At 48.5% G+C, this 25,721-nt stretch overlaps 2 protein-coding genes across 4 annotated transcripts in view; one reads left to right on the top strand and one right to left on the bottom strand.

Annotated features, from left to right (window-relative positions):
* Window positions 1-5,593, top strand: part of LOC140428651 (embryonic polyadenylate-binding protein-like) — a 72,409-nt gene extending 66,816 nt beyond the window's left edge. Inside the window, exons 14-16 of one of the 3 annotated variants that reach the window (XM_072515332.1) lie at window positions 1,210-1,340; window positions 4,514-4,595; window positions 5,392-5,593. In XM_072515332.1, the coding sequence (XP_072371433.1) occupies window positions 1,210-1,340; window positions 4,514-4,591 (209 nt within the window). In that variant the 3' untranslated portion in view covers window positions 4,592-4,595; window positions 5,392-5,593. Of the gene's footprint in view, window positions 1-1,209; window positions 2,523-4,513; window positions 4,596-5,391 lie in introns of those variants that run through there. The other 2 variants (XM_072515333.1, XM_072515331.1) reach the window with 2 other exon arrangements.
* A 4,928-nt stretch (window positions 5,594-10,521) lies between these two features.
* Window positions 10,522-23,784, bottom strand: LOC140428650 (mitochondrial import receptor subunit TOM34-like). Its single transcript, XM_072515330.1, has 7 exons — window positions 23,367-23,784; window positions 21,581-21,680; window positions 19,661-19,813; window positions 19,153-19,310; window positions 17,921-18,068; window positions 15,387-15,513; window positions 10,522-10,807 (listed from the first exon to the last, which is right to left on the bottom strand). Exons 1-7 carry the CDS (start codon window positions 23,506-23,508, stop codon window positions 10,703-10,705), a joined length of 933 nt encoding a protein of 310 aa, XP_072371431.1. The 5' UTR covers window positions 23,509-23,784; the 3' UTR covers window positions 10,522-10,702.
* Between the last annotated feature and the right edge of the window lie 1,937 nt (window positions 23,785-25,721).

The raw sequence follows: 25,721 nt of genomic DNA, 5'->3' as shown, positions 1-25,721 counted from the left end.
TTAGAAGGATGAGGGAGGATCTTATTGAAACTTACAGGACACTGAGAGGCCTGGATAGAGTGGACGTGGAGAGGATGTTTCCACTAGTAAGAAAAACTAGAAATCGAGGGCACAACCTCAGACTGAAGGGACGATCCTTTAAAACAGAGATGAGAAGGGATTTCTTCAGCCAGAGGGTGGTGAATCTGTGAGACTCTGTGTCGCAGAAGGCTGTGGAGGCCAAATCACTGAGTGTCTTTAAGGCAGAGATAGATAGATTCTTGATTAATAAGGGGATCAGGGGAATAAGGGGATCAGGGGTTATGGGAAGAAGGCAGGAGAATGGGGGTGAGAAACACATCAGCCATGATTGAATGGTGGAGCAGACCCGATGGGCTGAATGGCTTAATTCTGTTCCTAGATTTTGTGATCACTTGTCTAAAGGCCCAGGTAGGCCCAGACTTCAAATTCAAAAGCTCTCCCAGAAGAACATAAGGAGTAGGGACTGGAGAAAGCAATTTTATCCCCTCATCGTAATTCGAGAAGATCGTGGCTGAACTCCTCCACATGTCCCTTGATTCATTATCATCCATAAACCTATCAGCTTCAGCCTTGAACATACTCCATGGCCAAGCATCCACAGCACTCTGGGATAGAGAATGACAAAGATTTGCGCTCCTCTTCGTGAAGAAAGCTGTCTTTCCTCAGTCCGAAATGATCAACTCCTTACTTTGAATGTCAGACTGTAACCTCCTTGCTCTAGATTCCCTTTGAATATTTTACAGGAAAGTCCCACCTTTTGTAACTTAGCTAGCGCCTTTGTACGCCCATCGCGAACAATTGTTCACTATCCACGTTCTCTTTCCCCGAGGAGACATCGGCCATGATGGAGCAAAGACCCTGACTGGTTTTAACCGGGAGATGGTGTAAACGTCTCTGAGAGCCTATTTCAATTCCATGTTCCCAAAGTCACAACTCCTTCCAAATATTGACTTCTCTTGGTATCGCTCTTAGCTGGCCATCATTGGTTCAGACTGGCCTGTCATTTTTTTTTTTTTCAATCCATCATAAATTTCTAAATGTTGGCCTTTTTGGGGAAGGTAATATTTAAAACAGCAATTCTGGGTCCTTCGGGAAACCAGCCAACCGGATGCTGCCAGATTGCTGTGTATTTGCAGGGTTTTCTGTTCAGTACCTGAGGAAGATTCCGAGATTTCCTGTTTTGTACAGGTGAGCGCTTGTATCCACTGATCCAAGGCATGCACCCCATGTTGGCTGGCAAAATCACCGGAATGCTGCTAGAGATTGATAACTGTGAGCTCCTGCACATGTTGGAATCCCAAGAATCCCTTTGCTCCAAGGTAGGATTTCTTCGTGTGTGTGTGTGTGTGTGGAGAAACGTTGGAGGAATGTATCCTGTTGGGGTGCCGGATGGCACAAGGGAGTAGATTCAGTCACTCCGTTCTTGGCTGTGATTTTGTGATGTGCGTTGGTGAATTTCCACAATGGGCCTCTTGAGAGCTTCAGGGTTTTACCACAAACATTCGCAGCATTCCTTTTTTGGAATTACTTAAATTAGATATGCAAAGAAAACATGTCCCAGTTGTTATAAGGGGTGTACTAGGGCAGAAAATAATAACCGCTTTAATAGAGGGATTCCTCTTCTTTATTATGAAGACCAGCTGTCGTCTTCTGTACACTTCCCGCGCTCCAACTTTGGAAATCGCTGCGTATATGCAGTTCCGATTTGTTCTGAGCTCCAGCTCAGATCTTTGGCAGGTTCCTGAATGGAGTTGCTGTTTCCCTGTCGGCTTACACTAAGTAGCCATGGGTGCCAGACTCTATGGGAAAGGCTCTTGCCCCTTCAGTCAGAAGGTTGTGGGTTTATGCCCCGCTCCAGACACATGATTGCCAAATCTAGATCAACAATGGTGCAGTATTGAGGGAATGCCGCACCTCCGAGATGGTGCTTTGCCAGAGAAATGAAATCAAAGTCCCGTCTGCATCTGTCAAACATTCCATTCTGTTTATTTTGATGCAGACTCCAGGCCCATCGTGACTAGCCTGCAAACTATTAGCTTGCCCCGCTGGTCAAATCTTGCAGAGACACTAGCCATTTCGAGGATGATAAAACAGCCGGTATTGATATCGTGCATGAATGTAATAAAACATCCCAGGAGGCTAAATAAAATGTCAATGGGAGCCACATAAGAAGGTACTGAGGCAGATATCCAACAGCTTAGTCAGAAGACTGTGTTAAAGGGGGGAGAGCGGGGTTTAGGGAGTCGTGCAGTGGCAGAATAAGGATGCCTACAAGGCCAGAATTGGAGGAGCTCGGAGGTCGCATTGTGTGAGACTGAAGGGAGATTCGAGAGATGGGGACAGTGAAGCCACGCAGGGATTTGCAAACCAGAATGAACACTATAAGATAAAGATATCTTGACTAGCAACCACTGCAGGACAGTGAACACAAGGGGTGAAGGGCGAATGGGATTTGGTGTGAGTTGGGTCAGTCAGCAGAGTTTTGGATGACCTCTAGTTTAGGGGGGTTAGAATGGGGGGTGGGGGGGTCAGCTGTTACACTGCTGCCAGGGTGCGGTTAGCATGAGCTGGAGGCACTGTCAGAAATACCCCCTCCAATACAGAGCTGGTAAAAAGGCAGGGGCCATGCATCAGGTGCCACCACTGGAATTTTTATTGCCCCAAAGTCCAGACATATAGTGAGCGTTTGAGTGCCAGTTGCCTGGGAGAGGGATATGTTCTGTGGTTAGGGAGTGAAGTTTGTATAGGGGAATTAAAACAGCGACATATCAGACTTGAACCCTGCCAGTCTGGGTGGAGAAGATTCAATGACTTTCTCCGATTTGGTGAAGAGAAGTCCATTAAAGATTGGGGAACGCTGAATGGTCCCCTCGACAGACTAGGCTTGGTGGTCAAAGCTGTGTTTTATCAATATCCAGTACCCAATGTAGCAATTTTAGATGAGAGTAGAACTGGGTTTAAAAACACATTTTCTGTTCAATTGGACAGTGGGTCAAAGTTTATTATTTTGAGCAGAATTGGTGCTTCTTTCTCCAGACTGGTCACTCAGTGAACCAAGCAATTTGGTAAGTCAACAATGACTCTCTGGTTACTTGGGGTAGGTGGAATACAGGGTTTGGTTAACCACACAAGTGTGTTGCGTCCCATTAGCTAGTTAGTCTGTGTGACTTGACATGTCCACAAGAAGTGGCTGAATTATTGCAGACTGAACAATGCAATCCTTGATGTGGAGACTTGATAGTGTCCTGTAATGTGTTTGGGTATCCAGAGAATAACAACATAATGAGTGGCATAAAGTTATTGACATTTTTTATACATGTCAATCGGCATTTGAAGTGAGATCTGTGTGAACTGCGAATCTGTGCAGAGTGGATTTGTTTTGTTATTGTCTGAAGTGTCCTTTACCACAGGACCAGCCATGACGCTTTATTGCCTCTTGTAGAGTTGCAAGATGTCAAATGGAATTCTGAGATAGACAACCCGGTCAAATTCCTTTGGGTAGCTGGAATTTTATTGTCTCAAAATGACACTAGGGGCGGTATGTGGCGCAATTGTTAGCACTGCTGCCTACGGCACTGAGGACCCGGGATCGAATCCCGGCCCTGGGTCACTGTCTGTGTGGAGTTTGCACATTCTCCCCGTGTCTGCATGGGTTTCGCCCCCCACAATCCAAAGATGTGCAGGTGAGGTGGATTGGCCATGCTAAACTGCCCCTTAACTGGAAAATAAATAAATTGGGTACACATTTATTATTTTTTTAAAATGGTACCAGGACCTCTGACTTTGGCCTTAAGTGTCACTCTCCAAACTATGGTGTCTGCTGGGCCTCCGTGGCTGGCAGTCCTGTCTTCAAGTCAGAAGGTTGTGTGTTAAAGTCCCACTCCAGGGTCTTGAGAGCTTGTCGTGGGCTGACGTGCCCATTGCTGAGGGAGTGCTGCCTTTCAGGGGAGATGTTACACTGAAGCCCCATCTGTCCCTTGGGTGGACATAAAAGGTCTCATGGCATGGGTTCAGGAAGAACCGTGCCCTCTCCATGGTGTCCTGGCCAATGATTAGTCCTCAACCAACATTGCTGTTTGTGGGAATATGTGATGTAGGAATTAGCTGCCTCGTTTCCCTAGTGACTTCAAAATTCCTTCAGTGGCTATAAAATTGTCTGGAGGTTAATTGTTCTTGTGGTACCCTGGACCTGATATGTTTTTACACAATTCAGCAGAGACCATTGACTAACGAGGAGCAGGAACTCCAGTTGAATTCCTGCCCTTTACCACCTCATCCAGCCAGCCATCATCACCTTTGAGGGAAGAGATGCCTTCTATTAGGACCTCTGATGCCAATGCAGCTAAACCAATGCAAGACCTGCAAAAAAGGGCCCTGGGGCTGTGGATTGCTTCTGTCTTCTTGTACCATTGCAGCCATCTTGCTTTACAAAGAAAATCTTGTCCTTCGATCTGCTGCAGCTTGAAGAATCTGTTGTTTTGGGTTCTTCCAGGTCGAGGAAGCCGTTGCTGTGCTTCAAGCTCACCAAGCTAAAGATACAGTGCAGAAAAAAGGCAACCCAGCTGCCTGAACAGGTGATGTCCACAGTTTGCAATGGGGAAGCACAATGAGATTTTGGCTTATGTTTGGTTGAGCTGATCAATACTGCATGTTTATGCCCCACATGAACCTTCCTCCCTCCTCTACCTCTCCCACCTGGTGTGTTTATCTAGTCTCCCCTTCAATGCAACTTCCCTCAACCATTTCCATATGGTCCACCATGCCACATTCTCACCACACTCACTAGGACTTTTCCTGAATTTATTGGCTATCCTATTGATGATATCTCATTATGGACCTGTTTGCAAAGGGGGATCCTCTTTTCTATTGAACCCCTTCACAATCTGATTCATTCTGCCTTTTACATCAAACCTTAGCTTCCATTTTCTCTGGGGAAATTGGACCCACCTTTCAATTCTGGCAACATGCTAGCAATATTTTTGTGCCTTTTCTTAGTTGCTTCTCTTGCCCTCTTTTTTGTTTTGTTTTGTAATATGGAGACCAAACAGAATATAAATATGAAAGCTGTCAGGTTGTCGTTTTGAAAACCCAACTGGTTCACTAAAATCCTCTGGAAACCCACCGTCTTTACCCGGTGGTTCTATGTGACTCCAGTCCCATGTTACATGGTTGAGTCTTGAGGCCCTTGGGTCAATAAAGGCAGCCCAGTCGGCATCTCCCATGTCCAGAGAACAAGTTTAAGCCAATAGCAGGATAGGCGAGTGAGGCGGGGGAGTGAAAAGGTGGGGGTTTCTGATTCGATTTCCGGACTTGCGGAAGCTAACATTGAGTGCAAGCGTGGTTTATTGATGAGTTTCCTATTTCTTGCAGGAAGGACTTGACTAACTACGAGAAAACTGTTTCATGAAGAAAATGTTTGGTCACATGATTCAAAGTTTAGGTGGGGAATAAACTGATTGGATGTGGGCTGGTAATAAGGTTCTGCTCATTCCTGAACACTTGTGCGTCGAGACTGTCCTCTGCTTTGTCCTGTACATTGCTCATTGACTTATTAAAGTACATTGAAACTGGATTGACACAGCTTTGTCCTTTTAAACACATCCGCTATGATTGAATGGCGGAGCAGATGCGATGGGCTGAATAGCCTAAATGTGCTCCTATGTCTTCTGGTCTTTGTCCTCCTGACACAATCACAATTGCTTTGATTTACTTTTGAGGATCGTGTATATATCACACACATACGAGGGATGGGGTTTCTAAAATATGTTCGGCCCAACTAGGAATTGCTGGATCTGAAATAAAAATGGAAAATGCTGGAGCAGGTGGAGGGAAAAACAATGTTTTGAGTCTGTGTGACTCTTAATTGCCGAATCTGATGCAGTGGAAATAGCTGGGCCAAGTGCCTCTGGGGGAAAGGTGTAGATTAGTAAATGGAGAAGAGCCAGGAGCAATCTTGCATATCCTGCTAAGTTCTAATGTCGCTGGGATAAGAGATCTAGCCAGGGTAAAAGAAACAAACGATTGTCAGGAAAAACAGTGGAAGAATGGTTGATCTTTGAGATGTTTCACCAACAGCAGAAACTCCTTGGCTGGTGAATCATATATGCATCATGAGATGTTCAAGTGAGAACCAGGACAAATAATAGAATAGAATATTGGTCAACATAAGAATATTGGTTAACATAAAATGGAACTGACTTCCGGTGACAGCGGGCGGGAGGCTGCCGCACAATGGAGGGCTCCCGTTCGGCAACGCATTTTCGGGGCTTTAAGCCCGGTCCCAGGGTCCGCGGAGGTGGCAGAAGCAGGGAGAAGGCACGGAGGAGGCACAGTGAAGACACAGGAGGCAAAAAAGAACAAAAAAATGTCGAGGGTGAGCAAGAAAACGGCCGGAAAAAAACCAGCTGGAGGTCCGTTGGGGAGTGGAAAGATCACCACGTAAAATGGAGGCTGGAGCACCAGGGAAGGCCGCACTGCTTACGGCTGAAGAAATAACTAAGGTGATGGCTGCGGAATTTGAAAAGCAGTTGGCGCAGATATTGCGAAATGCATGGAGACGGTGAGGAAGGAGGTTTTGAGTGTGCTGGTGTAGGAGGCGGCGAGCGCAGTGGCGGAGGTGCGAGAGCAAGGGGAGGCGCTGAAGGAAGTGGAGGTGACGTTATTGCAGCACGGTGATCAACTTGCCTCCATGAGGAAAGAGATGCGGAAGGTGATGGATACTAACAAGGATCTGCGAGGAAAAATGGAAGACCTGGAAAACAGATCCAGGCGACAGAATTTGAGGATTGTGGGGCTGCCCGAAGGAGTTGAAGGACCGAAGCTGATTGAGTATTTTGCCTCTGCTGGCAAAACTATTGGGGGAGGGGAGGATCCCTCCCGATATGAACTGGATCGGGCTCATCGGTCGTGGAGGCCTGTACCAAAGGCGAGTGAGCCGCCAAGGGCAGTGACTCTGTGCTCCCGTAGGTACAGGGTGAAGGAGAAGGTCCTGAGCTGGGCCAAGCAGAAGTGGGTGGTGCAGTAGGCTGGAGCTGGTATACGTGTATACCAAGACTTTACGGTGGAGCTGGCAAGGAGGCGGGCTGCCTTCAACCGGGTGAAGAGGGCACTGTACATTGGTGCGGCATTGTATATCCAGCGAAGCTGAGGGTGACTTACAAGCTCAGGGACTTTTATTTTGGAACGGTGGAAGCAGCGGAGGAGTTTGCGAAAGCAGAAGGACTGTGGCAGAACTGACAGATTGGGGAATGGCCATGTGCTGATGTAACCTCATGATTGTATTTTCTTTTTTGTATCACTGCGCGCGGGTGTAGAGATTAAAGGAGCCAATGTGGTATATATTTGGACAAGGGAAGGGACGGGACTTTCACTCGAAATGAGAGTTCTTTGGGGTGTAGGTGGATATGCGGGGTTTGTGTGCTAAAAGGGGATCTTTGGGCTTTCCTAGGGCCAGGCAAGTGGGAAAGGGACCCGGGCTGGGGCCTCCACGCTGGCCGGTTTGTGCCAGCCAGTGAACGGGAGTGAGGTGGGGGGAGAGGCTGTGGCCATCGGAGCCTGGCAGAACAGGGTCCGAGTGGTCTAGCCTGGGTGGAAAGTTGGAGGGGAAGGAACCGAGGTTGGGAGGAGGAGTTTTACAAGAGGCAGTGGATGAGAGGAGCTGGAGACCTGCGGTGGGAGGGAGCTGTGTAAGATTAAGGGTGACTACGGGTAATCCTGGATTCCTTTTTGTCATTTGTTTATGTAAACATGCGGGTTGAGGTTCGGGGGTAGATGGGATCGTTGTTATTATGGGGACTGACAGATCTTGCTGATTGTTTATTGTTGATGGATGTAAATGTGGGAGAAAATGTGAAAAAGGAGAATAAATTTTTTTTTAAAAAAAACATAAAATGGAACTAGGGCAGCACGATGGTGCAGTGGGTTAGCACTGTTGCCTCACAGCACCGAGGTCCCAGGTTCGATCCTGGCTCTGGGACACTGTGTGGAGTTTGCACATTCTCAGTGTTTGCATGGGTTTCACCCCCACAACCCAAAGATGTGCTGGGTAGGTGAATTAGCTATGCTAAATTGACCCTTATTTGGAAAAAATTAATTGGGTACTCAATTTATGAAAAAGAACATAAGGGTAACTCATTAACTTCCAGAAGGTTCTTAAGAATTGGAGCATCACCATTAGATCCTGGCAGAGCTGCCCCACAGCACGATGGTGCAAGTAGTGATCAATCAATGATATTTGATAGATGCCAACCGATTCCAAAGACAATCCACTTCAATGAGGTGGAAGTGCTGGCGGATATTGGACTGAGGTTAGTTTGAGGTACTGGAGGGGCTGTTTGGCTAAATGGAAAAAAGATAATCTATTAGCACATTTGATTCTCCAGCTAGTCCATAAAGCCAGGCCACGTTTTTTGGCAACGTTGGCCCTTGGATGCGAAGAATCTGTGTAATGGTGCTGCTTGGTGGTTCGATGACTTTGATACAACAGACGGGTATGAGAGTTGGAGATTCATTTCCTGCTATTGTCTCCAACAAAATCTGGAGAAATTCACCCCTTCTATTAATCACTGGCAAATCTCCTTCCCACATTCCCGTCAGAAATTGGTGGTTCAAAGGAGCTGTGACAAGTTGGCACAGTGGATAGCTGGTTCAGTGTAAGGAGTGAATGGTTCTGGATTACAACAGGACTTCAGCTCATCAACTTTTTCAGACTCTAAAACCAGCATGCTATCCCGGAACCTGAGCCGAGGGACAATTGTTTTAATCTAGAGTCTGACACCCTACACCACTCCAGCAAATAAGGACACCTACTGTCATTACCATAACAGTTTTAATACCTGAGTCCAAAAGGTTTTACAGTGCAATACAACATTCACACTAAACCAATAGCACATAGCATGACATATGGAATTAAGCATTAGGTCCCAGAGGACTAGACAAACAGGTGGTTTAGTAATAGTCCAGATAATATTTTCCATATTTCTATTACGATTCAGGGTAAAGACTAGAGATATGAATCAAAACAAGTTTATCCCTTTGCTGAACAGGTTGTGGACACCTGCAAAAGTGAGTTTGCCCAATCTATACTCCATATTCTGTATCTTACCCCACCCACTGCAGCAATCAGTAACACACCCTCTTATTGCGCAAAAAAAGAAATCCTGATCAAAATACTGAATTGTTAGCAGGAAAAGTCAGTTTGATGACAGAAATTAACTAAAGTTACAATCAATCAATGATTCCTCCAATTCAAAAACTACATATTTTACAAACCATTTCAGCAACAATGTTCCCCAACAGGAGTGAGCCGTGTGCAGGCGTGCACAATTAGTACTGGGTCTTTGGGAAACATTCATTCTCATGTCAGTCAATAAATCATTGAGTCAAAATAACACTAATCACATTACAATTCTGGGCTCACTGGCCAGAGACTCTGCATTTACGCACTGAACTCAGGCAAAATCTTGGAGTGAGAATTCCAGACAAAAGCGTTGCTGACTTCTCCCAGTAAATTGCAGGGTTTGTGATCAGCTGTTTCGTTTCTCCTGCCCCTCTACAGTACGTGGAGCGGTTTCTGGTTGGGGAGTTTTGGGTCAGAGTCAGATAGTGAAATTAGCAAAATACTTTTACACAAGGTCGAAAGGTGGAAAGTTTGAAAGTCTTCCACAAATGGTTGATGTTGGAGCAGTTAATTTTACATCTGAGATTGATGGATCTTAAAGGCATTAAGGGATATGCGATAAAGGTTGGTATAGAGTTGTGTCACAGATCAGCCATAATCTTGTTAAGGATAGGGCCAAGGGGGTTGAATAGCCTCCTGCTCCTATATTTCAACATCTTACTACAGCTCTGATCCTGATAGAAATTCGAAGTGCTGTTTCCCGGTCAGGAATGTTGTCAGTGCAGCAAAGTATCGAGGTGAAATGACAGAGGAGGAAGTGTAAAAAAAAAAGTGCGTTTTACCAAGCTGCCCTTATCCCCCTTTCTCACCTCCTCTTCCACGGTCCAAGAATAACCACATAAAATACCCCTTTGGTTGTTGTCAAGTTACTAAACCTCAGAAGAGACAGCAGACAGGTGGTGGGTGGGGAGAAAGAGGTTAGCGAGGACATGGTCACGTCTATATGTAACATCTTTGTTCTCAGTATCCTGGAAGTGGACGCAGTTGAAACTGGATCCCAGCAAGGAGTCAAAGCCATCAGGAAAAGTGGGGCAATAGGGGAGGGCACAAAGCAGAATAAAAGAGCGCACTGGAACACCAAGGGTTAAAAGCACAGTCTTGAAAATACAGCCAGCACAAAACAAACACCTCCTAAAAAAAATTTAAACTACGTCAAATTCCTCTACAGCATATTTTGCAAGCGGATTATTGCTTATATAAGCTGCGCAATCTCAGGACTGATTACAGTTCCCGTTGCCAAGTCAATGAGTCTTTTGCTGCGTAAGGAACCATTTTCTATTAATTTAATTTTTTGTGTCGGAATAAAGAGTCAAGTCAAGCTGTGGATTGTATAATTTAAATACTCTCACATAGTGCTCTTTGGTATTGAGACTAACGACCCGTAAAGCCCAAAACAAAAAATGCATAAATATACAGGGGTTCGAAACCTGCCTAAGCCCCTCTCTCATATGCACGTTTTCAGAGGTTTTTAGTCTGAAGCCCCCCCCCCACAAGAACAAGCTTTTATTTAACAAGCTTCTGGACTTCCTGCAGGAGGCGCTGGCCAGACGGGTTTTCTGGGTCCAGTCTAAGCATCTCCTGAACATCAGCAACACAACCACTGTAATCCTGAAGAAGAAATGAAAACAATATTTAGCAAGGCATTTTTGATCAGCCTCTTATCGAAGTGATTGAAACCATGCAATTATAAAGCAGATATGAAAATCACATATTGCTGAACATGTTGCTTTAAACATTTACCACCCAGATTCCAGCACAATCCAGAGGCAAAACTAGCCACGATCCCAGGGTAGAATTGACATTCTGCTGACTGCACTGATCAAAGGATTCTTCAAATTCTCCTCACCAATGACATTCGCACCTCAAGTCAGAGGGTTGTGGGTTCAAGGCCCACTCCAGACGTTGGAGCCCACAATAGAAACATAGAACACAGGAGTAGACGATTCAGCCCTTAGTGCCTGCTCCACCATTCAATGTGACCATGGCCGATCGTTATCTCAAACGTCACAGTCCCGCATGCTCCCCATTCTGCTCCACACCCGTAGAATCTAGAAATTTATTTCCGTCTAAAATATATTCAGTGATTGGCCTCAACAGCCTTCTGTGGTAGAGAATCTCTTCACCACCCTCCGTGAAGATTTTCCTCACCTCAATCCTAAATGGCCTGCCCCATATCATGAGACTGTGACCCCTTGTTATAGACCAACTCCCCTGCCCCCTTAGCCAGAGGAAACAACGTTCATGCATCTAGTGTGTCCAGCCCGGTCAGAATTTTATACATTTCAATTATATCCCCTCTCCTTCTAAGCCTAGGCAAACAGACAATCCTGCCATCCCAGCAATCAGTCTGGTGAACCTTTGCTGCTCTCCCTCCATGGCAAGTATATCCTTTCTTAGACAAGGTGGCCAAAACTGCACAAAACACTCCCAAGTGTGGTCTCACCAAGGCTCTGTACAGCTGCAGCAAGACATCCTTGCTCCTGAACGCAGGTCCTCTTGTAACAAAGACCAACATGCATTACCTTCCTAACTGCTTGCTTTCAGTGACTGGTGTAGAAGGAAACTTAGGTCCTTTTGTATATCAACATTCCCCACATAGTGGGCAGCACGATGGTGCAGTGGTTAGTACTGCTGCCTCACAGCGCCGAGGTCCCAGGTTTGATCCCGGCTCTGGGTCACTGTCCGTGTGGAGTTTGCACATTTGCCCTGTGTTTGTGTGGGTTTCACCCCCACAACCCAAGGATGTGCAGGGTAGGTGGATTGGCCACACTAAATTGTCCATTAATGGGGAAAAAAATGAATTGGGTACTCTAAATTTATTTAAAAAAACATTCCCCACATCTCCATCTAAATAATACTGCCATTCTGTTTCTCCGTCCAAAGTGGATAACCTCATCCCATTATACGGCACGTGCCATGTATTGCCCACTCACTCAACTTGTCCAAATCACTTCATCATCCTCTTCACATTCCCACCAAATTTCACGTAGGCAGCAAATCTGGGAATAATCCATTTGGTTCCCTTGTGCAAATCATTGATGTATGTTGCGAATAGCTGGGCCCAAGCACTGATCCCTGTGGGACTCCACTAGTCACCGTCTGCCACTCTGAAAAAGACCCATTCATTCCTACTCTCCCTGTCTGCTAATCAATTCTCAACCCATGCCAATATCTTACCCCCCAATCCCATGTTTGAATTTTGCATATTAACCTCTTATGTGGGACTTTAACAAAAACTTTCTGAAAATCCAAATACACCACATCCAATGGTTCACCCATATCTATTCTACTAGTTAAGCTCAAAAAAATGTCCAGTAGGTTTCTCAATCATGAATTCCCTTTCATAAATCCATGCCGATTTAGAAAATATCAACAGGATTAGACTAAGCATAATTTTCCCTTCTACACTTCAGGCTAACCGCTCTATAATTCCCAGTTTTCTCCTTCTCTCCTTTTTTAAACATAGTGGTTACATTTGCCACCCTCCAATCTGCTGGGACAATTCCAGAATTTTGGATGACAACAGACCATCCCCTGAGAGGGGGGGGGAAGAGCGAGAGGGGGGGGGGGGAAGAGCGAGAGGGGGGGGGGGGAAGAGCGAGAGGGGGGGGGGGGAAGAGCGAGAGGGGGGGGGGGGAAGAGCGAGAGGGGGGGGGGGAAGAGCGAGAGGGGGGGGGGGAAGAGCGAGAGGGGGGGGGAAGAGCGAGAGGGGGGGGGGAAGAGCGAGAGGGGGGGGGGAAGAGCGAGAGGGGGGGGGAAGAGCGAGAGGGGGGGGGGAAGAGCGAGAGGGGGGGGGAAGAGCGAGAGGGGGGGGGAAGAGCGAGAGGGGGGGGGAAGAGCGAGAGGGGGGGGGAAGAGCGAGAGGGGGGGGGAAGAGCGAGAGGGGGGGGGAAGAGCGAGAGGGGGGGGGAAGAGCGAGGGGGGGGGAAGAGCGAGGGGGGGGAAGAGCGAGGGGGGGGAAGAGCGAGGGGGGGGAAGAGCGAGGGGGGGGAAGAGCGAGGGGGGGGAAGAGCGAGGGGGGGGAAGAGCGAGGGGGGGGAAGAGCGAGGGGGGGAAGAGCGAGGGGGGGAAGAGCGAGGGGGGGAAGAGCGAGGGGGGGGAAGAGCGAGGGGGGGGAAGAGCGAGGGGGGGGAAGAGCGAGGGGGGGGAAGAGCGAGGGGGGGGAAGAGCGAGGGGGGGGAAGAGCGAGGGGGGGGAAGAGCGAGGGGGGGGAAGAGCGAGGGGGGGGAAGAGCGAGGGGGGGGAAGAGCGAGGGGGGGGAAGAGCGAGGGGGGGGAAGAGCGAGGGGGGGGAAGAGCGAGGGGGGGGAAGAGCGAGGGGGGGGAAGAGCGAGGGGGGGGAAGAGCGAGGGGGGGGAAGAGCGAGGGGGGGGAAGAGCGAGGGGGGGGAAGAGCGAGGGGGGGGAAGAGCGAGGGGGGGGAAGAGCGAGGGGGGGGAAGAGCGAGGGGGGGGGGAAGAGCGAGGGGGGGGGGGAAGAGCGAGGGGGGGGGGGAAGAGCGAGGGGGGGGGAAGAGCGAGGGGGGGGAAGAGCGAGGGGGGGGGAAGAGCGAGGGGGGGGGGAAAAGAGCGAGGGGGGAGAGCAAATGAATTCGAGAAGCGCAGAAAGAGAAATAGCAAGATGCGGACAGCACAGATGGAGAAAGCAGAAACCATATTCTCTGAATCACTGTCTACAATGCCAGAAGTGTGAAGTATTAAAGAAACTTCCACATGAACACGCTTCCCGTCTAATTTCCTGTGGTCCAATTCCTACCAACATTCATTCATCAGCATTTCACATTCAGAGTCCTGGTAAGAAATTCTAGAGTAACCTTTGTACCAAAACAGCGATGAGAAGGTGGAACTTGCTGGCATGAGAGGTGGCAGAGACAAATGGTATGGATATATTGAAGGGGGAAGCTGGATAACATGGCGTAGGAGATGCTGATCGGGTGGGAGAAGGCTCATGTGGAGCACCAACATTGGTTGAGAAAAATTCTGTCCTCTCGACTTAATATAAAACAGTTGTAACCTCTCCTCTGCCAACAGCAGGTGAAGTGCAATAGTTTCTAAAGTCTCTCCCCATCACATTAAAAAATATTCATTTGTACGGCATGGATATCACCGACGAGACCAGAATTTAATGTCCCTCCCTAATTGCCCTCAGTGGTGGGGAGTCATCTTCTAGTATAGCTACACCCACAAGAAGGGAGTTTGAAGATTGTAATCCAGTGACAGTGAAGGAACAGCCAATATTGTTCCAAGACATGTTGACGTGTGACTGGAGGAACCTGCAGGTAATGTTCCTGTACATCAGTGTGGCCCTCATTAGCCGCAGGCTTTGAGGGTGCTTTTGAAGAAGCGGCAATGCACCGTGTATAGGACGAGATGGTGCACACTGCAGGAACAGTGTGCTGGTGGTGAAGCGAGTAAATATATAATTGGTGGATGGGGTAATCAATTCAGCAGGGCTGCTTTGTCTGGTTAGGATCGAGTGTCGAATGCCGTTGGAGCTGCACTTGTCCAAGCAAGTGGAGAGCATTCCATTATACTCCTGACTTGTAGATGGTGTACAGGCTTTTGGGAGCGGGGGAAGGTCAGCTGGTGAGTTACTGACCGCAGGATTCCTAGCCTCTGACCTGACCTTGTAGCCACAGTATTAATGTGGCTAGTCCAGTTCAGTTTCTGATCAATGATAACCCCCAGGATGTTGATAGTGGGGAATTCAGCGATGGCAATGGCTAGATTCTCTCTTGTTGGAGATGGTCATTGCCTGACACTTGTGTGGCTTGAATGTTACTTGCCAATTATTAACCCTTGCCTGAACGTTGTCCAGGTCTTGCTGCATGTGGGCATGAACTGTTACAGTATTTAAAGATGCTCATCAGCAAACACCCCCACTTCTGACATTATGGAGGGAAGATCATGGACGTTGGCTGATGCTAGGACATGGCCGAGAAAACCCTGGGGAGTTGTCCTGAGGCCGAGATGATCGGTCTCCAATAACCATAAGCATCTTCCTCGTGATGGTGTGTGTACCATTTATCAAGTGCTTGCGACTAATGCCATGGAAAATATATCACAGTTTAATAATACTTAAAGATCTACATAAATGGACCACCGTTTAATAATGCGTAAAGATCCACGTAAATGGACCACCGTTTAATAATGCTTAAAGATCCATGTTAAGCTGCTGAACTCTGCTTACCTTAATCTCTTTCCGAGCACCAGCCCGTCGGTAGAACGCCTTCAGATTGTTGGGATCCAGGCCCAATGCGGCTGTGCAGTCGTTAATCGCTTCAGAATACTGCTTCATGTTCAGATAACACAGGGCTCTGTGGGAAGCAACAACACAGACTGGGTTATCAACACGGCATAGGCTGTCATTTTTTAACAATGTTAATGGGACGTGGGAGTCGCAGGCTGTGCCAGCATTTATTGCCCACAAGGGGGCAGTTAAGAGTCAACCACATTGCTGTTAGTCTGGAGTCACATGTAGGCCAGACCGGGTAAGGACGGCAGATTTCCTTCCCTAAAAGGATATTCGTGAACCAGATGGGTTTTTACAACAATCAACAATGGCTTCATGGTCACCATTACACTTTCAATTCAAATTTCACCATCTGCAGGGGCAGGATTTGAACCTGGGCCCCCAGAGCAGTACTCTGGGTCTCTGGTTTACTAGTCCAGTGACAAATACCACTATGCCTCCACCTCCCCACGACATACAGAACACAAAACTCCCAACTCCTTACGCACATGTTTATAAGAAGGGGAGATCGCACAGTCCAGAGGAAGAAACTAAATGTTGATCCACCAAGTATAATTACTGAAGTGAATGACAGGACATGAGAAGAGGGACTGTTTCATCCAATCTATCCCACAGAAAATCAGCGTACAGACACCTCTCAGACCACCTAGAATCCTGCAAACTCCTGTGATAGGCAACAACTCATGTAGCAGCCTTTTCCACAGCACAGTTCCCCTACTCTGTGAAAAGAAAACCTGCCAAACATGGTCGTCCTAACCTCATTAGTCGCAATAATTGGACCACAGAAACACAAGTCGTTTCATGATTTTATAAACTTCAAAAAAATTAGTCTCAAGTCTAGAAACATGGAAAATAGGAGTAGGCCATTAGCCTTCTCCACCATTCAATATGATAGCTGATCCTCTAACTCAATACCATACTCCCGTGCTCTCTCATATCCCTTGATGCCTTTAGAGAGACCAGAAATCAATGTTTTCTCCTCAACTATATTCAGTAACTTGGCTTCCAGTCTGCCAGGTAGCGAATTCCACAGGTTCATCACCCCAGGTGTCTCCTCATCTCAGTCCTAAATGTCCTACCCCGTATTCTGAGACTATGACTCCTGGTTCTAGATCCCGAAGCCAGAGGAAACAACGTCCCTATACCCAGTCCCGTCAGAATTTTATACCCTCAGAGATCCTCTCTCATTCGTCTATGGCTGCTTTCAGCGACGGATGTAGAATAACACCCAGGCCGCTTTGTCTGTCAACGTTTCCCGATCTGTCACAATTTAAATAATTCTCCGTCATTCTGTTTCTCCCTCTGAAGTGGATAACTTTACATTTGTCCATATTATACTGTAGCTGCCGTGTATTTGCCCACTCACACAAATAGTCTCCTCACCACTCGCATTCCCACCAAGTTTTGTGTCGTCAGCAAACTTGGAAATATTACATTTGGTTCCCTCATCCAAATCACTGATGCACATTGTGAATAGCTGGAGTCCGAGCACTGATCCCTGTCGGACCAGACTAGTCACCGCTTGCCACTCCAAAAGAAAACCCATTTAGAACATAGAACATTACAGCGCAGTACAGGCCCTTCGGCCCTCAATGTTGCACCGACCTGTGAAACCACTCTAAAGCCCATCTACACTATTAATCCTACTCTGGTTTCCTGTCTAACTAATTCTCAATCCAGGCCAATATATTACCCCTAATTCCATGTGCTTTAATTTTGCACACTAATCCCTAATGTGAGACTTTATCAAAAGCATTCTGAAAATCCAAATACACCACATCCACTGGTTCACCCATATCTATTACACTAGTCACGTCCTCAAAAGTCTCTAGCAGCTGTTTCAAACAGGATTTCCCTTCATAAATCCATGCTGACTTTGTTTAATTCTGTTGATATTTCAAAGTGTCCTGTTAGTGCATTCCTCCCTACAGACTCCAGCATTTCCCCTACAAGTAATGTTAGGCTAACCGGTCTACATTCTCTAAAGATCCTGTTTGTTCAGCCTCTGTGACTAAGGATGTTGTAAAGTGGAGCTTAATCTTGCAAAGCCCCAACCGCACCATTGCATAAGCCTCAGCCTGTGAGACACCAACCCTTGGGTCACAGCCTTCTAATTGAAGCCTGACCAAGGTCAGAATCATACATACAACATTTTTAAATTCATTTACAAGATATGAGCTTTGCTGGTTAACAGCTAGCGTCTGTTCCCCATCACAAAGTTCCCTCGAAGAGATACTGGTGACCTGCTTTCCTGAACCACTGTAGTCCATGTGATTCAGTACATCTATCCCACAAATGCCTCATTCTACCTGCATTCTCACTGTGTTACAATCAAGATCCCATCATCAGGCTGTTCCTTCTCCTTGCCCCACCCGTGGTGGAGATTGTGATCTCAACTCGAGGAGATGAAGTGTAGTGGTTGCACGACTGAATTAGGAATCTAGGCTAATAAACAGAGCATGCTCGAGTACCTGTTAGTGTAGGTAGTACACTCCTGGTTATTCAGCTTCAAGCTCGCACTGTATTTCTCCACTGCCTTTAGGTGCTCTCCTTTCCTCACCAACTCATTCCCTTCTTCCTTCAGAGACTTGGCTCGGTCAAGTCCGTAGCTGCCGGAACCTGATAACACAATGGGACAATGGGGCAGTGTAGGGTATTGACATAAAGTCAGCATCACAGTGAATAATAGAATCCCTACAGTACAGGAGACCGCCATTGGGTTGTTACTTCTCGCACATAGTCAGCCCGTCCCTGCGCCCACTGAAAACCCACCCCCCGCACCCCCCACCTCGCACACAGTCAGCCGTCGGGTGCCCTCCATAGCTCCTCATATAAAGTGCAACACGAGCACACCCACAGTGCGATCTCCTTGTGCATACCAGGGCCAGTTCCTAATTCGATTGGTAATAGCTGGGAAGTGAAGAGTTCATTTGTAACCCTCCCCGTATTGGGGTGACAGTGGGCGATTGTAACCCTCCCCGTATTGGGGCGACAGTGGGCGATTGTAACCCTCCCCGTATTGGGGTGACAGTGGGCGATTGTAACCCTCCCCATATTGGGGTGACAGTGGGCGATTGTAACCCTCCTCGTATTGGGGTGACAGTGGGCGATTGTAACCCTCCCCGTATTGGGGTGACAGTGGGAGATTGTAACCCTCCCCGTATTGGGGTGACAGTGGGAGATTGTAACCCTCCCCGTATTGGGGTGACAGTGGGCAATTGTAACCCTCCCCGTATTGGGGTGACAGTGGGAGATTGTAACCCTCCCCGTATTGGGGTGACAGTGGGCAATTGTAACCCTCCCCGTATTGGGGTGACAGTGGGAGATTGTAACCCTCCCCGTATTGGGGTGACAGTGGGCAATTGTAACCCTCCCCGTATTGGGGTGACAGTGGGCGATTGTAACCCTCCCCGTATTGGGGTGACAGTGGGCGATTGTAACCCTCCCCGTATTGGGGTGACAGTGGGCGATTGTAACCCTCCCCGTATTGGGGTGACAGTGGGCAATTGTAACCCTCCCCGTATTGGGGTGACAGTGGGCGATTGTAACCCTCCCCGTATTGGGGTGACAGTGGGAGATTGTAACCCTCCCCGTATTGGGGTGACAGTGGGAGATTGTAACCCTCCCCGTATTGGGGTGACAGTGGGCGATTGAATCATAGATTATGGGTCATGGTGGAAATAACAGAAGCTGATCCTCTCACCTGTGTCTCCAACGGTCTGTGGCATGTACCCTTGCCCTCCTGCATTCCCAGGGGCAGAGGGTTCCCATCGACGCTGAGCCGAGACAGGCACCGATGGCATCGGGGGGAGATCATCCCGCCAGCTGCTGCCATCCTTGTCCATCAAAACTTTCCTCATTCTGCAACAGTCAGAAGAAAAAACACTAACTCAGATCAAAACGCACAAGGTTCGGAGTTTGTTGGTACATTGGTCCACATGCTCTGGGACGTGGAGCAGAGAAACATTACCCATGACCCATTAACCCTTTCAGCACAGCAATGTCACTCGGGCACAAACTGCCGCGGGTCACAGGTCATGGGTCACAGGGCGCAAACTGTTTTATTTGGCAAGAATGAGGAACCAACTTGTTCAAAACTGCAACGGCTGGAAAAATTATAAAATGAACCCAAATGAAGTTGAGTAAAACTGCACTAGCAAAGAACCCACTGGAAATATTGACCTTCATTTCCGGTCTGCGGGGACACTCACCTGTTCATACCATCCTGTGCGGCCTGAACGCTGCCATCCACCTGCATCGCAGTTTTGTAGTCTACGAAAGCCAGTGAATATCGCTCCAGTGCCTCATAAGCAGCAGCACGGCGTAGAAGGGGCTTCAGCACGAAGGGAACAAGCTCCAATGACCTGGAGAGAATGAGTCACAGGACAGCGTTAAAACATCTATCTGCAGTAAGAGCAGAGAATGTAGCACCAATCAAACGCACATTTGAGGAGGAGAGGGGTGAAAATTCCCATCTGCTTATCAGCAATCAAAAAAATACGGAGGTAGCCCACGAGCAGACCTCCAGGCTCACCGAGCTGCTAGGCGGCACTAAGGCATGGATCAGACTACAGCCACAATCATTTAGCTGGACGGATCCAGCTGAGCAATGAGGATTCAGGAGTTTAGTCAGTGTCGTCGCCTCTACGTTGAATAAATGGAACACAATTTCCGTACACTTTCTCGATAACCTCGATCGCAAGTTACCACGACTTATTCAAAAAAGGTGCGGAAGGCGAAGGGTTCAAGTACCAAAGGACACAAGTTAGGAAGAGGGAGGCAGTATTCACTGGAACATCAGGGTTACATTAAAAAAATGTTTGGAACAAAAAAAAAAAAAAAGGTAAATCAAGTCGGTGTGTAATTATATCAGTCACTGACTCAGATTGCACAGTGTAAAGGGATAATTTTATATTACTGTGATGACAAATATTTTTTAGTTTAGCATAATGCACTAAGCTTCGATTCCCTTAGATACAGAAGCAGATCAGCTGGAGTCAATATGGGAGCAGCAACAGGGGGAGGCCATCCAGCGCCTCTAGCTTCCTTTGTCCCATATCCCTCATTACTTTACAACTCTGATTTCACTCGCAGGCACCACCTATGAAATGAAATGAAAATCGCTTATTGTCACAAGTAGGCTTCAAATGAAGTTACTGTTAAAAGCCCCTAGTCGCCACATTCCGGCGCCTGTTCGGGGAGGCTGGTACGGGAAACGAACCGTGTTGCTGGCCTGCCTTGGTCTGCTTTCAAAGCCAGCGATTTAGCCCTGTGCTAAACAGCATGGTTTCCTCAACACCAGTTTTTAAATCGCTCTCCTCCTGACATGCTCAACTACAACATCACAGGACACCCTGCTCTGTACCTGTACAAATGACCACTCTGCACATGCAGAATGAGTTAACTTTGCCATGCGATCTGACTACAAAGGGGCATCGCAACAGAATGCAGTTCACAAACACTCATTTTTCCCCCCCTTAGCCCTAGGTTAAGGGGGAAAATTGAAGGGAATATAGTGCGATTGATTCCTAGCTCACAGACCTTTATGTCTACTGCTTATTATATTTATACAGATATATTTGTGTTTATATAGCACCTTTAATACAATCAAATGTCCCAAGGCACTTCACAAGAGCATGATGGAACAAAGTACGAGACCAAACCACACAAGGAAATATTAGCTCAGGTGACCCAAAGGTTGATCTGAAAGGCGAGGTCTCTTAAAGGAGAAAGCGAGGTGGAGAGATTTAAGTTGGTATTTTCAAAGCTTAGGGCACAGCAGCTGAAGCCGCCAATGGTGGGAAAATTAAAGTCCGTGTGCTCAAGACACCAGAATTTGAGGGGCTTAAATATCTCCAACGATTGTGGAGCTGCAGGAGATTACAGAAATAGGGAGGGGCAAGGCCATGGAGGGATTTGAAGACAAGGATGAGAATTTTAAAACTAAAACATTGCTTGACCTGGAGTTAATGCAGGTCAGCGAATACAGGGGTAAGAGAGGAACAGCAATTGGTGCAAGTTGAGACACAGGTTGCAAAGAGGGTAGAATGTGGGAGAACAGCCAGCAGTTCTTTGGAATGGTTTAGAGACAGCATGAATGAGGCTGGGGTGCTCCTGGCTCAGATACATACACAGTACAATCCTTTATACATTCGCTGCAATTTCCGATCTTCAGATAACAGGCAGCTCGATTGGAATACACCACACTCAATTCTTCTGGGGTTTTTGTACCTGGTTAATCAGAGAACGAAAAGCAATATTGTGTGATTATTACATACTGCAAAGTCTGCTAAAAACACCTCACATAAACAAGGACCAATTGCTGAGCTGAGGAGAGAGGATTTGAGGGAGAAGGCTTGCAGTTTCTCAAGCAAATTACATTACTTCTTCAAGCACCGAGAAAATTGGCGGCAGTGGTTCGCACTACTGCCTTACAGCTTCAGGGTCCCGGGTTCAATTCCAGCCTCGGGTGACTGTCAGTGTGGAGTCTGCACGTTCTGTCCGTGGGTTTCCTCCCGGTGCTCCGGTTTCCTCCCACAGTCCAAAGAAGTGCAGGTTAGGTGGATTGGCCATGATAAATTGCCCTTAGTGTCCAAAAGGTTAGGTTGGGTTACTGGGTCACGGGGATAGGGTGGAGGTGTGGGCTTAAGTGGGATGCTCTTTCCAAGGGCCGATGCAGACTCTTATGGGCCGAATGGCCTCCTTCTAATAATAATAATAATATTTATTGTCACAGGTAGGCTTACATTAACACTGTAATGAAGTTACTGTGAAAAGCCCCTAATCGCCACATTCCGGGCCTGTTCGGATACACAGAGGGAAAATTCAGAATGTCCAAATTACCCAACAGCACGTCTTTAGGGAATTGTGGGAGGAAACCGGAGCACACGGAGGAAACTCACGCAGACACAGGGCGAACGTGAAGACTCCACATAGACAGTGACCCAAGCTGGGAATGGAACGTGGGACCCTGGAGCTGTGAAGCAACAGTGCTACCCACTGTACGAATTCTGTCTCTAATGACACAAGAAAGAACTTGCATTTATATAGCGTCTTTCATGACCTCAGGATATCTCAATGTGCTTTACAAGCATTACACTTCATTAGTAGTTCAATCACTATTGTAATGTAGGAAGTGGGAGGGAAGGCAGATTTGAGCACATCAAGATCTCACAAACGGAATGATAACGACCACATAATCTGGTTTAGTAAGGCCGATAGAGGGATAACTAGTTATTGCTCAGGACATGAGGGTAACTCTCCTCCGGTTTCCCAGAATAGTGCCACGGTCTCTTCTACATCAGCACCCGGAGGAAACCCACGCAGACACGGGGAGAACGTGCAGACTCCGCACCAACAGTGACCCAAGCCGGGAATCGAACCCGGGTCCCTGAAGCTGTGAAGCCACGGTGCTACCCACTGTGCTACCGTGATTTAGCAAAAATTATAGACCCAGAAAAATGATAGAAATGAGGCCATTCAGCCCAATTGGATCTATGCTAGGCCTTCAGCTTAATCACATTCTTCAGCTCGTTCACCAGCAACCCCTCTCAACACCACCCCCCCTCCAACGCCACCCCCCCTCCCAAAACCTCACCATCCCCCCCCACCGCCATTCCCCCCCCAACCTCAAACACCCCCCACAACCTCAAACCCCCCCAACCTCAAACCCCCCCCACCACCATCCCCCCCCCCAACTTCAAACACCCCCCACAACCTCAAACCCCCCCAACCTCAAACCCCCCCCACAACCTCAAACCCCCCCAACCTCAAACCCCCCCCACCACCATCCCCCCCCCCCACCATCCCCCCCCCCAGACCTCAGCCCCCCCCCCCCAGGCCATCCCCCCCCAGACCTCAGCGCCCCCCCCCCCCCACGCCATCCCCCCCCCCAGACCTCAGCCCCCCCCCGGTTACCTGACTCCTTCAGGCCGGTGATGGCCTCCGAGTAGCGGGCGGCGGCCTGTCCGAACTGCCCGTGCCGGAACAGCTCATTGCCCCGACTCTTCAGCTGCAGCACGGCGGCCGGAGAGGCGGCGCCCCGGCTGCGGCCCGACATCGGGAGGGAGCGGGGGGAGCGAGCGGGGCCTAGCGGGGACAGGGGGGGGCGTGGAGCCGGGCCGGGATGTCTGGGAGCGGCCGGGGGAATAGCGGGGCCGGGAGGACTGGGAGCGGGGCCGGGGGGACTGGGCCGGGAGCGGGGCCTTGGGGCCGGGGAGCCGGGCTGGGAGCGGGGCCTTGGGGCCGGGGAGCCGGGCTGGGAGCGGGGCCTTGGGGCCGGGGAGCCGGGGGGACTGGGCCGGGAGCGGGGCCTTGGGGCCGGGGAGTTGGGCTGGGAGCGGAGCCTAACGGGCAGAGCGGGGCCGGGGGGGACAGGGAGCGCGGCCTTGGGGCCGGGGAGCCGGGCTGGGAGCGGGGCCTTGGGGCCGGGGAGCCGGGCTGGGACCGGAGCTGGGACCGGGGAGCCGGGCCGGGAGCGGGGAGTTGGGCTGGGAGCGCGGCCTGGCGAGCAGAGCGAGGCTGGGATAGGGCCCGGGAGCAGCGCGGGGGAGGGAGCGGCCTCGCGGACTGGGCTGGGAGCGGGGCCTTGGGGCCGGGGAGCCGGGCCGGGAGCGGGGCCGGGGAGCCGGGCTGGGAGCGGGGCCTTGGGGCCGGGGAGCCGGGCTGGGAGCGGGGAGCCGGGCTGGGAGCGGGGAGCCGGGCTGGGAGCGGGGAGCCGGGCTGGGAGCGGGGCCTTGGGGCCGGGGAGCCGGGCTGGGAGCGCGGCCTGGCGAGCAGAGCGAGGCTGCGATAGGGCCCGGGAGCAGCGCGGGGGAGGGAGCGGCCTCGCGGACTGGCGGGGGCGGGGGGCGGGGGGCGGCTCCTCTATCGGAGCAATGCCGAGGGAGGCGATTGATTGGGGGGGGTCCCGGCTTCACTCTTTAACCATTATTATTCTAACTAACCCGTCCTCCCATTAACCCACTCACTGCCCACAATCCCCTCCGCTTACAATGGCGATTTTATATGTCAACAGGTCACGCTGTAATTGCACCCCTCCACCTGCGGCAGCGCTCTCGCGCTTCCTGTTGCCACTGAATGTGCATTTCAATGGCGCCTTTCCCGCCATTTCATTACATTTGGGTTTATTGTCATGTGTACAGAGGTACAGTGAGGAGCATTGTTCCACATACAGTCCAGACAGATCGTCCCATGCACAACAAACATAGAACGTGCATAAATACATAATGCAAATACAGATACACAGACATCAGGTGAAATACACCAATATAAATACATATACACACAAACATCAGGCAAAATACACAATGTAAATACATATACACAAAGATATCAGGGGAAATATACAATGTAAATACATAGACACAGACATCGGGTGAAATACACAATATAATACATATATATATAAACATCAGGTGAAATACACAATGTAAATACATAGACGCAGACATCGTGTGAAATACACAATGTAAATACATATACACAGACATCGGGTGAAATACACAATGTAAATACATATACACAGACATCGGGTGAAATACACAATGTAAATACATATACACAGACATCGGGTGAAATACACAATGTAAATACATATACACAGACATCGGGTGAAATACACAATGTAAATACATATACACAGACATCGGGTGAAATACACAATGTAAATACATATACACAGACATCGGGTGAAATACACAATGTAAATACATATACACACAAACATCAGGTGAAATACACAATGTAAATACATACACAGAGATATAACAATAAAAATAATAATCACTTATTGTCACAAGTAGGCTTCAATGAAGTTACTGTGAAAAGCCCCTAGCCGCCACATTCCAGCACCTGTTCAGAGAGGCTGGTACGGGAATTGAACCCGCGCTGCTGGCTTGCTTTGCATTACAAGCCAGCTGTTTAGCCCACTGTGCTAAACCAGCCCCAGTTATCTGGGGAAATACACAATGTAAATACGTATACACAGGCATCGGGTGAAATACACAATGTAAATACATATACACAGACATCTGATGAAATACACAATGTAAATACGTATACACAGGCATCGGGTGAAATACACAATGTAAATACATAGACACACAAACATCAGGTGAAATACACAATGTAAATACAGATACACAGGCATCGGGTGAAATACACAATGTAAATACATATACACACAGACATCAGGTGAAATACACAATGTAAATACATATACACAGAGATATCTGTTGAAATACACAATGTAAATACGTATACACATGCATC

The sequence above is a fragment of the Scyliorhinus torazame genome, chromosome 8 (genome assembly GCF_047496885.1).
Source record: "Scyliorhinus torazame isolate Kashiwa2021f chromosome 8, sScyTor2.1, whole genome shotgun sequence".
Classification (NCBI taxonomy): Eukaryota; Metazoa; Chordata; class Chondrichthyes; order Carcharhiniformes; family Scyliorhinidae; genus Scyliorhinus; species Scyliorhinus torazame.
This window is presented reverse-complemented; position numbering and strand designations above follow the sequence as displayed.

Bases quoted from the DNA above. Each gene is read 5' to 3' on its own strand.
- LOC140428650 (XM_072515330.1), bottom strand. From the start codon at position 23,508: ATGTCGGGCCGCAGCCGGGGCGCCGCCTCTCCGGCCGCCGTGCTGCAG. The intron at 19,814-21,580 runs GTATGTATCTGA...CATTCTCTCCAG, and splicing joins TGTATAAAGGATTGTACTGT to GTCATTGGAGCTTGTTCCCT. The intron at 18,069-19,152 runs GTGAGAGGATCA...TTGTGTTATCAG, and splicing joins ACAGACCGTTGGAGACACAG to GTTCCGGCAGCTACGGACTT.